Source organism: Cryptotermes secundus, unplaced genomic scaffold (genome assembly GCF_002891405.2).
Source record: "Cryptotermes secundus unplaced genomic scaffold, Csec_1.0 scaffold333, whole genome shotgun sequence".
Lineage (NCBI taxonomy): Eukaryota > Metazoa > Arthropoda > Insecta > Blattodea > Kalotermitidae > Cryptotermes > Cryptotermes secundus.
The window spans coordinates 1,201,242-1,213,406 of record NW_019742965.1 but is presented as its reverse complement, the minus strand read 5'-3'; the positions used below and the strand labels follow the sequence as shown (position 1 = coordinate 1,213,406).

Genomic DNA, 12,165 nt, shown 5'->3' with positions numbered 1-12,165 from the left:
GATAATATTAATTTTTGGTAAATTTCGAAAAACAGAAGCCAATGAGCATCTCCTGCTTTCATCATGTCTATCCATACCAAGCAGAGTAACAGCTGCCGATGAAACTCGGTATGGTAGACCTGAGAAAACCTTCACTGAGCCATTTTGATTCTTGTTTAATTTTAAGGGCAACTTCACTAAAGGCACTAAATGAACATATATAACTTCCATGTTATTTCACACAGTTTAATGTAACTCGAAATACGATCCAACTATTATATTGTTACCACATATTTCATTAACCCCAATTTCTTTGAAAGCCCATATTACTTGTGGTTCAAAAAAATGCTTAGCTGCTGATTTTCATGAATTGTACTTTTCCTAAAATACTATTAAGGTGTTCAAATAAGGGTTGGAAACATGTGCGAGACGAATTATGCATACATCTAGGAAACTTAAAAGGAAGAGACCATTTGGAAGATATAGGCATAGATGGACAGGTGTAGCTTATTAAAATGGATCTTGGAAATATAGTGTGGGCTGGATTAAACTCCTTCAGGCCAAGGGCCAGTGTCGAAACCTTGTGCACATTGTACTGAGCCTTTCGTATTTATATAAGACAGGGAATAATGAAGACCAACTGAATGATCATCACCTTCACAAGGAAGGATCTGCTTCCTGGATTTGGTTATGCACTGACTTCAGGAAGATTGCTAGTATAACAACAGTCATTAAATGTCCACCATAGAAAGCACCGTCCACACTCTTATGATCACCGTCATTCAGATGTATACAGTACAGGTTCTGCTTTGAAAGTTGATGGTTGGTCAGGCGGCTAAAAAGAAAAGAAAAATCCCCAAGTACTTGGGACCTATAGGTCCACCAGCATGTTGACAAAATTCTGCTAGTTAAATCCAGCCCAAACCTTATCACCCCATTTCTCCAAGGTATTCTTTTAAGATTATCCTCCAATACACCCCAAGATTTCCCAAGTGATCTCTCATACTGATATCTCCCAATCAAACCGCTCTATGCATTATTTATAAAATATTCCCCATACAAGATTTATTCTCTACTACACTGTCAACAAGCCTGTTATGATAATCTAATATCAATTAATAACACTTTCTTAGGCATAACTAAGTACACAAGATGGCATCAGTTTAGTAACTGAATAAAATAAAGTTCCCACACTTATTATCTGAAATGCAAAGTAATCCCTGTTATTACAAGTCCCAGGTATCAAAATCCTGTCATATTTTCCAAATAATTATCTGCAGATTTATCATTCAACCATGAAAGTCAAGTCTATCACTTGTTACTGTCACACTTTGTCACAGGAATGCTTTATTAAAAACATTATCACAGATTTAAAGACACCGTTAATATCATTGTATCTGTAATTCATAAGTTAACCTAATATGACCATGTGATATAACTATACTTTAATGCAGTGCTGTCCAACGTTCTTATGTACTCAGACACAATTCACTGATGCCTATGGAGGTGCAGGCGCCACCACACACTAATACTACTAGTACTTCTACTACTACTACTACTACTAATAATAATAATAATAAACAACAATAATAATAATAAAAATTTTCGAAAATATTTAACAGTACTCAGACGTTCAATAATGTCTCTTGTCTTACAATTTCAATTAATATTAAAAATCGGCTCAATTATATGTGGTTACGGAGGGCGCCAGAAAAATATATCACAGGCGCCGCGTTGGACAGGGCTGCTTTAATGTATTTAATAAAATGTTACTCCACCCTGGATGCTTCAGTATAATCCTGTCATGGTAGGGCCCATTTTAACATTCTGATCTGGTTTCTATAAATATTTGGAATTTGCAGAAGGGACTTCATATTGTCGTGGATGCTGAATGCAGAGACGGAAGGGTGGGTCTCTCCTGCAATAGAAATGTTGAGACCCCCAACCCAATCTCCCTGCTAATTCCAGAATATTCAAGAGCCATCCAACAATGCTGACGAAAGTGGGCCTAGCTCCTGCAAGAAACATTCCATAGGACCGCACTATAGAATGTAATTCTGAAATTCTCAAGACAGTCCCAGATAAGAAAGTGTAGTGCACATGTCTGCAGACATGAAGCAGAAAATGCTATGAACTGTCAGCTAGTTTAGGGCAGACAGAGAGAAGATGCAAGGAGAGGAGAATGCAGTGGCATTATTTTGCATTCAAAGGATTGGAGAGTATTCATAACTGATAAACAAAGCAGTACCCTTTCTCAAGCCATCTGCTATGACATCTGTGTGTGATCTACATCGAACCACTGCAGTGTAGAACATACTGAATGTATACACACCCAAACAAGGAACACATGCACCATACTGTATGATTATATAAAGATACACATCGTGGGAACAGCATACCAACTAACACTAACAACTCCTACATCATAGAAACTTGACTTTGGGCTTCATAACAGGGCCTACTACGTAGAAAGCTTCTACAACAAAGACATACAAACAACATACATGCCCAATTCTTCTACACTGTAGCGGTGGAACCTTAGATATTTCAGCTGGCATATACATTCTTNGGTCAAAGGGTAGGCATCAGACGAAGAGAGACACCAAAAACTGATGCCGGAAGCAGCGTCATCAGCAGCGACTTGAAGCACAGAGCAAATGATGCTCGAGATGGTTCAAGTTCGTATAGCAACAGGCGTGACCAGAGTGGTTTGAACAGCTGTTGTACTGCGATGTGGAAAGCAAATGGAAAAACTACCACATTATCACTTTTCCTGGATAGTCTCTTTCCAAAAACAGAAGATCGCATTAAGTGGAGGAACTGTTTTGGAAGAGACTGTGGACCTGTCGTCTGACAGATTACTGATGGATGGATGGATACATTCTTAACCTACAATCAAAAATCCTGTAATTAAACATTTTTAATGTACTTTTTTAATAATATATTCAACACATTATAAATTTTGATATATGATATACCTTTATATCGTCACGTGTTGGGTGTATAACGCGACAAATAACTTCACGCCGTATTGGATATCTTATTTATGTATTTGCTATTTTATTATAACATCAACTTGAGGCAAAAGTTTTGTCAGCATATAATACGATGCGTTGCACCGATAAGGATCCATATCGGTATTTCAATGACTACGTATTCCTTTGTACAACGAGCTGATGATGGTCTTATGCGACTGAAACATGTAGCAAAGATCTGTAATAAAACTGAGTATTTGTTGTGTTGACGGTGACATAATCCCTATATATATATCTCTGCATGAGGCTACCTTTCCATCACTTGTCACCCCCAAGCACAAATACCAAAGCAGGATCAATGCTGAAGCTGACCCAACACTCAAGCAGACAATATCAACCCAGATACTGACAAATTTTATTCAATGCACCAGGCACTTTCAATCCAATAAAATATTTGTATTGAATATTAACTGTATTTCTATTGCTTCTTATTTCTTGTGGTATTTTATTCTATTAAAATTTGAATACCATACAAGTTTTACAATACTTAAGCATCTATGGCACAGTGCATTACAATTGGTAAACAAGAGGCAGAAAAGTTAAGAAGTGACCTGCCAAGGCCCACAGGAATTTTCAAGTGGTGGCGGTGAATGTGGGAACTGTTGATAAAGGTGATGGTGGTGGTAAACACATGCCAGTTCCACCCTCTCAGTCATATCTTGGAAGTCATCTCAAAGATGCAAATTGATTAGCATCTGTCACCATGTCTTACATGTAGTATAATGATGCATCTGCACCAAAGCTTCTGCCAAACTTAAAAAGTATCCCTTCACATGCTGTGGTCATGTATTAAAAAAACATGTAGATGTTGAAATATAAAAAATGACCTGTTTTATTAACAGAAAATATTTTACAGAAGTAACTATATTATGAAGCTCTGCGTTTGATTGAAACTTTTCCACGACTCAACTGTGATGTGTAAATCCGTACTTTGCTACCATCCACTGTTTTCTTAACCCAGATCTGTGAACATACAGAAACATGTAAAGCACCATTTTCAGCAGACAATTCCAATGATTTAAAACACCAGATTCCTAAAGATATGTTAATATCACACAACCTTTAACACTAACCAAATTGACAACTGTGTAGCAAGACTAAGAGAGTTCTGTAATGTTAAAGAATTGTTATTTTATTACACTGTAGCTTAAATATGTATAAAGTGAACTTAGTTTCAATATGAAATTTTGCTAAACATCATATACTAGAGACAGAAATGCCCAACAGCTATGCATAATGTTACGAAGATATAGCATGTGTGTGGAGTTACAGATGTATACACTTGCAGTCCTCAGCGGATGGTCACATTCTCATCCTGTGGCACATAACATGACTTAACAATCTTAAAACTCACTGCATTCTCTTATCTACACTTCTGACTGATTGCTTCATAAAGTATTTCATGATGCTGTTTCTGCTGCAGTAATTATCATCAAATGGGACAGGAAAATGATCACGAATGGTGAGTGGATAAGGATTTAGAAGGAGACGGTTGTGTCATGTGGAGGCATTGTCATGGTGTCTGAAGAAACCAAACAATGAAAAATCTGAGTCAGAACAGGAGGCACCTGGCCAAGAGTTAAACTAGGGATGCCCAAAACACAATCTACACAACTACGCAATGTTCCTGCTCAGCTTCACATTAGGCCTTTTAACAAAGCTGTTTTAGCAGCAATGGTTATATGAGGTGTGAAGATCAGGACTGGAACGTAAGAATTTGGAAAAATATCGCTTGCGGACTAAAATCACAGAGTTTGTTTGTTTGGTCATGTTCACAGTAATGTCCCAGAATCCACCTTTGAACTGAATACCTCTGAAACATAAGCCTCTAACATTACTGAAACCTCCCTTGGTCTTAAAATGTTCTGCCCACAGTTCATGCCTTTATATGGTTTAATCCCTTACACTTACAGCTTCTGTGCCAATGGCAGAAATAACGGCTGGGAAACGAGGGAGATCTTTTCCTTCTACATACACTGGTTGTCCACGATGATACCTGAAATAAATTACATCAATGTAAATAACTTTCTCTAGTATTTAAGTGATTATCTACTACACAAACCAGTCTTTAAATTTCTTATGAATGGTTTCTTTTGCACTGTACCAAAAAAAACATAAACACATATAAGATGCACTGTCACTACACTAATCCAAGCAACAGATATATTTAACCTTTTTCATGCTGAATTCTTTATTACAAAGACATTTTTGGTTTATACTTACATGACAATTGAAGTTTATAGGGTGAAACTAATGTTTCTGAAGTAGCAAAAGATGGTGGAGCACTGACATGCCACAATATCAATCATATAGAAAAAACAAGGGCTGTTTCCAAATTGATTATATCTCGATTACAGCACAGAAAGAGTTACAAAATCCTTAATCTTAATAATTTACTTCTTTTGGCTTATTTTGGACTTCATCCATCATCTAGTATGTAAAAGACAAAAGACCACAACGTTTCGGAGGCTGCATCTGTCTCCATCCTCAGGTGGGTCAGGCAGGATAAACCTACTCAGTTGGGCCTGTTAGAAGGAGCTAGTCTCAACCACTGGACTGATTGAGACTAGCTAACCAGTAGGTTTATCCTTCCCTACCCACCTGAGGACGGAGACAGAGCCAGTATCCAAAACGTTGTGGTCTTTTGTCTTTTACATACCAGATGATGGATGAAGTCCAAAACAAGCCTAAAGAAGTACAGTATACACCATCGTCAGAATCCTTTAAAGTTAATAATTTAGTTTACAATACTCACCTCTGTATGTGAAGATCTTGGTTTCATGTCCAATCGACATGCTATTTTTAATAAATGTTATCATCTAATTTCCTCCTGGAAACATTGTGAACCGTATACCAGCCTTACCACCACTTTTACACATATAGCAATGCACAGTAGTGCACCCTTTGTACAAGAGTAGATCTTTGAACAATACAGCAATATCATTATTGTTGTTGTCTTCACTGCCATTCTTTCACAAGTTATTAGAAGGTAAACGGTATGGCTGTCCTTGTAACAGGCTGTGGAGGCCCATAGGGGTGTGAGACGTGGAGGGTCAGATGGCAGTGAGGTTCCCAGCCTTACGCGCTGGCCACGATTTACCCCCAGGAAGATTGCTGGTACCCATTTCTGTTAAAGGATGAGTCGACTCCAGAGCCACAGTGCAGATGGAAGGATTAGGTCAACTGAAAAATCCAATGACCTCACCCAACCCTTATCCAGATCCAGAGCCAGACGTCCATGAATGGCTCACCTCTAAATGCACAGGGTCACTACTATATGAAATACATTCAAAAATACAACAGGGTAGACAAAACTGCTTCGGTATTTTAATGGGTTTGTGTACACTAATTACGATGTACTGAGTATTCTTGATAGGGAAAAAACATACGTAAACACTATGTGCAAATCCAAACACAAAGACTAATATTAAACTTAAAAAAAAAACCCAACAAAATATGCCATTATAAATATTAAAATTCTTAACAGTAAACAAATAAAGAATAGTTGTAAAAAAAATATTAGCGATTAAATAATATCACATGCAATAAAATGTCTCACAACTGCTTATATAATTGTTCCATACCATCTTCGTTCATACAGCAACTTTCCATCCTCTATTCTAGTGTCAGGAAGAGAATTATCAGGAAGCGAAGGTCCCAAAGATGATATGCCAGAAGATGGAAGAAGTGCTGTAAATATTATTTGCAATTAATGTGTCTCACTTTATTTTAAGCATCACTGTCACATCAACCTGCCTAATCCAAAAACTGGGTTAAACCTCTCACATCTGTCCTAGTGCATGACTCTACATGGATTTCCATGTGTATGCATCTTGCATGTAGTTAATGTGGTGCTTGGTTTGCAAGAACACCAAGACAACATCAGAACTGTTGGTTATACCAAACTGTGTGCAATTGTACATAAAGCACAATGCATACTGGACCTCAAATCACTTAGCCCTCAAGCCAAGTGAGAAAAAAACCTGCAGCAGCCATTGCACTGGAGGCTGGGTGGACTCCAGTACTATTTGAAAGTGGTGGCAAAGAGAAAAGTTCCTGATCCTGTTGGGAACTGAATCATGGCTATCCAACATTTCTGATGAACATTCATACTTTGACTTTGTTATGAGCTTCACTTTGTAATAGTCAGGCTTCTCTAAATGGAAAATCATTTGTCATAATACTTTCAGACTGTACCTGGTTTTCTAATGGGACCAAGAGGCTTCCCTCTGCTAATAATTTTCAAATCTCCTTCAATCTCTTTCTCATCCAGCAAATAATTAAGCTGAGCTGGAGGTGGTTTGCGTCGCTTTTCTGGAATTGGTACTGGGTCATTTGGACGTCGGCGGAGTTTCCGTGTCATAACAGGTTTCACCTATAACAGGAATTAATTCCATATTAAATTGACTCATCTTTTCACAGCAAAGAAGCAAATCTCCCGTGTCTATGTATGATGTACCTCTCACATTATGGTGAAATGATTGTCTAATTCAAAAGTTTAAAATATATCTCCAGTTACACCTATTTTAAAGAAAATTATAGCACCAGATTCTGACATCTTGTGGATATATTTTAAAAAAGACATCCAATACTGCTAATTTCCCACCAAACATCACTACCTGCAGCTGGAACTATCATTTTTTTTTCTGTGGCGCTACAGCCCCAATTTGGGCCTAGGCTCCATTTCTCCATTTCACTTCGGTTTATTAGATCTTACACATTCGGTAGGACTCCTTGGCCGAGTGATCAGCTCGTCACAAGGCCTCTACCTGTAGACAAACACAGAAAAACGCACACAAACATCCATGCCCTGAGTGGGATTCGAACCCACGATCCCGGCTTCCGAGCTAGCGAAGACAGTGCATGCCTTAGACCGCTCGGCTACCGTGACTGGCTGAACTATCATATATCCTCTCCATATTAACTGTACCCCATCATTTTCAGCAGGCGTGCAAGAAATCTGGCTTTGTCTCACACTTTTTCCCATAACTTCTGAGAACACAAGACTGAGGCACATGACACATTATTTCAGAATGCTGCAAAAACAATGGTAGAATAGTAAGTACACTCTTTGGTACAAAAACATGACCATGAAATGACTGATGTGTACTCAGCATATTTTGAATTTCAGTATACCAATATGCATATGTACACAAACTTCTGCTGTAAACCTATCCAATTCAATAAAGTCTGCTAATTTTCCACTCATTTTAATATATCTCATCATATGACTCTATTCTGAAATAAGCTGTCTTACTTATTCTAATCACAGCGGCCTCCGTAGTATATGGGTAACGTTCCCACGTCATGACTCAAGGTACGCGGGTTCAAACCCGGCAGAGGTCATGGAATTTTTAAGGGCAGAAAAATTCAGGGAACAAGTCCTCCGGGAGGGACTTTTAAGCCGTGGGTCCCGTGTCGTAGATTTACGGCACGTAAAAGATCCTCATTTCTCTAGGAGACCTCTGAGCAAAATTAGGTAAAAAGTTTCCCGCCCAAGTAGTTTGCAATGCCTCCAGTAGATGGGGAAGCATCAGGTACGACAGCCAGCCTCGCTGGCTGAATGGGGCTGATAGCGAGCACCAGTACCGGCAGGGTATGGAGACTGGTAGAATATCAAAGGGGGACATACAATAGACTATTATTCGCGGTGCATGGGGAAACCCACCCCCTCCAATAATAATAATAATAATAATAATATTCTAATCCTACCTCCATTGAATCCCCTGTCAATTCCATCGTATGCCGTTCAGACTCTATGAGTTTACGTTTTTCTTCCATATCTGATATCAGAGTCTCTCGGAGCTCTATTTTCTTTTCTTCAAATTCTTTTGCAGCAGCTTTCTTCTCAATTACATAATCCCTTTCAACACATTCTATCAAATAATCCTTATGGATAATGTTAAGACGTAACCTAAAGATGTCAAAAATAATCAATTCATAGTTTGAAAAGTACAACCCACAGAGACCAGAAACTGGACATAAAAATCTCAGACATTTTAGAAGCACAAAGTGTATACAAAAAGTAATGATATTTGACTCAAGAGGAATCATTCACAAGAAATTTGTTCCAAATAGGAAGAACCTTACATGGCACATTTTATTTAGAAGTGCTGGAATTAATGTTGCAAAGACTCTGAGGAATCAGACCAGACTTTCATGAAAATAAGAACTGGTTTTTGTTGCATGACAAGCATCTGCACATACCTAGTTAAATGTTGAAAGATATCTTTCCCATAAGGGGGTTACTAATAATAACCAGACACCCTATTTGCCATATTTGACTCTGGCTAAGTCTTTTCTGGGGCATTCAGTAGCACAGGTGGTTGAAGCACTATGCTACAAGCCCGAAGGTCATGAGTTTGATTCCTGATGAAGTCACTGAATTTTTAAATTGACCTAATCGCTCCAGCCACACTACGGCCGTGGGGTCGGCTCAGCCTCTAACAGAAATAAATACCAAGAATCTTCCTTGGGGTGTAAAGGGTGGCCAGCACATAATGTTGACAAACTTACCGCCATCTGTGAGCCGAATGTCTGGAAAACGTGGGAGCCTCAATGTCTCACAACCCTATGGGCCTCCACATCCTGTTACAGGGGAGGCTTTACCTTTTTTAAGCTTTTCCTCCTTCTGAAGTTAAAAATTAAGATGAAGGGGAAACAATTTCATACCATCCAAAAGAATGTGACTGACCATTTCAAGGTGGTAATGTCTGAGGAATTTCAAGAATGATTTAAATGGTTAAAAGAAAAATATAACAAGTGTATGGAGTCCCACAAGGGTTATTTTGAATGATTTTGATAATAAACTATTTTTCTGAAGTTGACTCCTTTCTTTTTTAATAAGTGTCATTACTTTTCACACGCATGTGCATACATAAGATAGTCATGTATGATTTACAGTTAATATAAATAAACTGAGTAGTAAAATTGTACCAACTAAGGCATCTGATGAATCCACTGCAGTAAAAATATTAGTTTTGATACTTCGGTTTTAAAAACTAATATATTTTGCTGATTACACATTTGCACTGGAAATAACCACGCACTTAAAAGTATCATAAAATGCTTCCTGTTTCTATAAAAAAATGTTCAAGGATCTGTAAACAAAGATATTCAGAAGGATCTACAAGCAGCACAGCCACAGTTACAGTTCAGATAAAATTCATATTCATGTACTTCCATTATGCAGCAAAGGCTAAGGTACTCTTAAAACTGTGATTTCTGTGTTTTGATATATGAGGGTCACACAGCAATAATTTGGAGCTTTGCAGCTTAGTGATTTACAGGCCTAGGTTATAAGAAACTAAATTTTTTAAGAGTTCTCTTCTGGGATATAACACACTGTGGCCTGATGAAAGCCAAAAGATATTTCATAGGAACATGTCACCTCCATTTTCTGGGGTGAAGGGTAAGCCAAGCAAGATACTAGCAAAGCCTGATGGCCATCCTACTAACAGAGGGTTAGGTTTAAATGTTTTAAATATTATGTGGTTCACCTTTCTTTGTAGCTGACATCTAGCCTTTTCAGTTTTCGATTGTACTCAGGATGTGTGCCATCTTTCAACTGTTGAAGCTGCTTTTTCAGACTGGCCAGTTTGTCCTGGTACATTCTGTACACAAAACAGAACCATATAAGAGCCATAAACTAGTAGTCCACATATTATATTCATAATGAAACGTAGCTGCACTTACTGTTCTTTAATTTCTATATATTCTTCAGATTTTCCCATGTCTGTTTCACTTGCTTCCTCAGTATCTGAAAAATTGAAGGCAGCTCCAGTTTATCTTAGCCTTATGAGGACAGGATTTTACACAGAAATGACAAGGCACATGAACCATTTTAGTCTGTAAACAAATTTCACACCCAGTTTATCACTCCAAAACTTTCTTTTTAAGAACAGTTTGTTGGTGTCATGTGAGCTTCTGGTTATATTTTGAATGTGAGGTATCAACGATATTGCAACACTCCATAATTCAATGGAACTGGAAGGGGCATGATTAATACAAAACGTGAAGTATACAGGCTAGGAAAAAAAGAATATATAATTTCTAAACTTTTTCCAGAGTATATTCATTTAACAGGTTCCACAGAGTGGGTATCTTTTTCTTGTACTCAAAGGCAGGGACAGAACCAGCCTCCAAGACATCACGCATCATTTTTGATAAACAACAATACACAATACCCAAAGAAAATATTTCCATCATAGCCCTTCTGAATTAAAAGGGAAAGCTGCTAATATTTTTAAATTATTACTCAAAGTATATTATCTGAATCCGTTTTGATTGGAAATTGCAACAAACAAAATAGAATATTATTAGGTTTTCTTGGAATACAAAAAAAAAACTTACTTACTTACTTACTCATGGAGCTGAGCCCTTCTGGAGGAGCAGCGAATTCTGCAGCTACTCAAGAATTTCCCAGCATTTGATGGAACCCAAAAGTTCATTACCGTGTTCACAACAGCCCTCCACTGGTCTCTAACCTGAGCCAGATCAATCCAATCCATCCCATCCCATCCTATCTCTCTAAGATCCATTTGAATATTGTCCACCCACCTACGCCTTGGTCTTCCCAGTGGTCTCTTTCTTCTGGCTTTCCCACCAATATGCTATACGCATTCCTCGTCTCCTCCATTCATGCTACATGCCATGCCCATCTCATCCTCCTTGACTTGATCATTCTAACATGGCGTACTCAGGTTGCGGATGGAGGAGACACCCTCCAGTTTTGGAGGGAAGCTGTGAATATACTGAATAAGCAGTCGCAGACAGCCAACAACGGGTGGTCCTCCAGCTTGGGGGTTGGGCATGGGGCTAACAAGTCCTCACCGTAAAAAATAAGTATGTTACGAAAATGAAAACAAAGCCTCGGACCTGGACAGATTCCTTGGATAAACAAACACAAAACACAACACAAAAATGCATACATGTTAAAATTCTGTGTAGAAAATTAGATGTTCAGTACTCTGAACATATTAAAACAATATTTGTAGCATAATGTATGCTAAAAATATTTGCTGGTCTTTTATTTACAACTGTATTTTAAGCTCTTTTTAGAGAATGAAGTACTAGGTGGTTCAAATATGACCAGGACTGATTTTTTTTGTAAACAAGCCACACTGCGCAGCAGCTGTGCGACCTTGAGAGA

General features: G+C 38.1%; 1 protein-coding gene across 1 annotated transcript in view; it reads right to left on the bottom strand.

The window, feature by feature from the left end:
* Window positions 1–3,820: 3,820 nt before the first annotated feature.
* The window catches only part of LOC111873470 (sin3 histone deacetylase corepressor complex component SDS3), a 10,391-nt gene continuing 2,046 nt past the window's right edge, over window positions 3,821–12,165 (bottom strand). The window contains exons 2-8 of the mRNA XM_023868216.2: window positions 10,710–10,773; window positions 10,514–10,627; window positions 8,727–8,928; window positions 7,212–7,389; window positions 6,599–6,704; window positions 4,926–5,010; window positions 3,821–3,977 (exon numbers count right to left, since the gene is read on the bottom strand). Coding sequence (XP_023723984.1) covers window positions 3,882–3,977; window positions 4,926–5,010; window positions 6,599–6,704; window positions 7,212–7,389; window positions 8,727–8,928; window positions 10,514–10,627; window positions 10,710–10,773 — 845 coding nt within the window. The 3' untranslated portion in view covers window positions 3,821–3,881. The remainder of the gene's footprint in view (window positions 3,978–4,925; window positions 5,011–6,598; window positions 6,705–7,211; window positions 7,390–8,726; window positions 8,929–10,513; window positions 10,628–10,709; window positions 10,774–12,165) is intronic.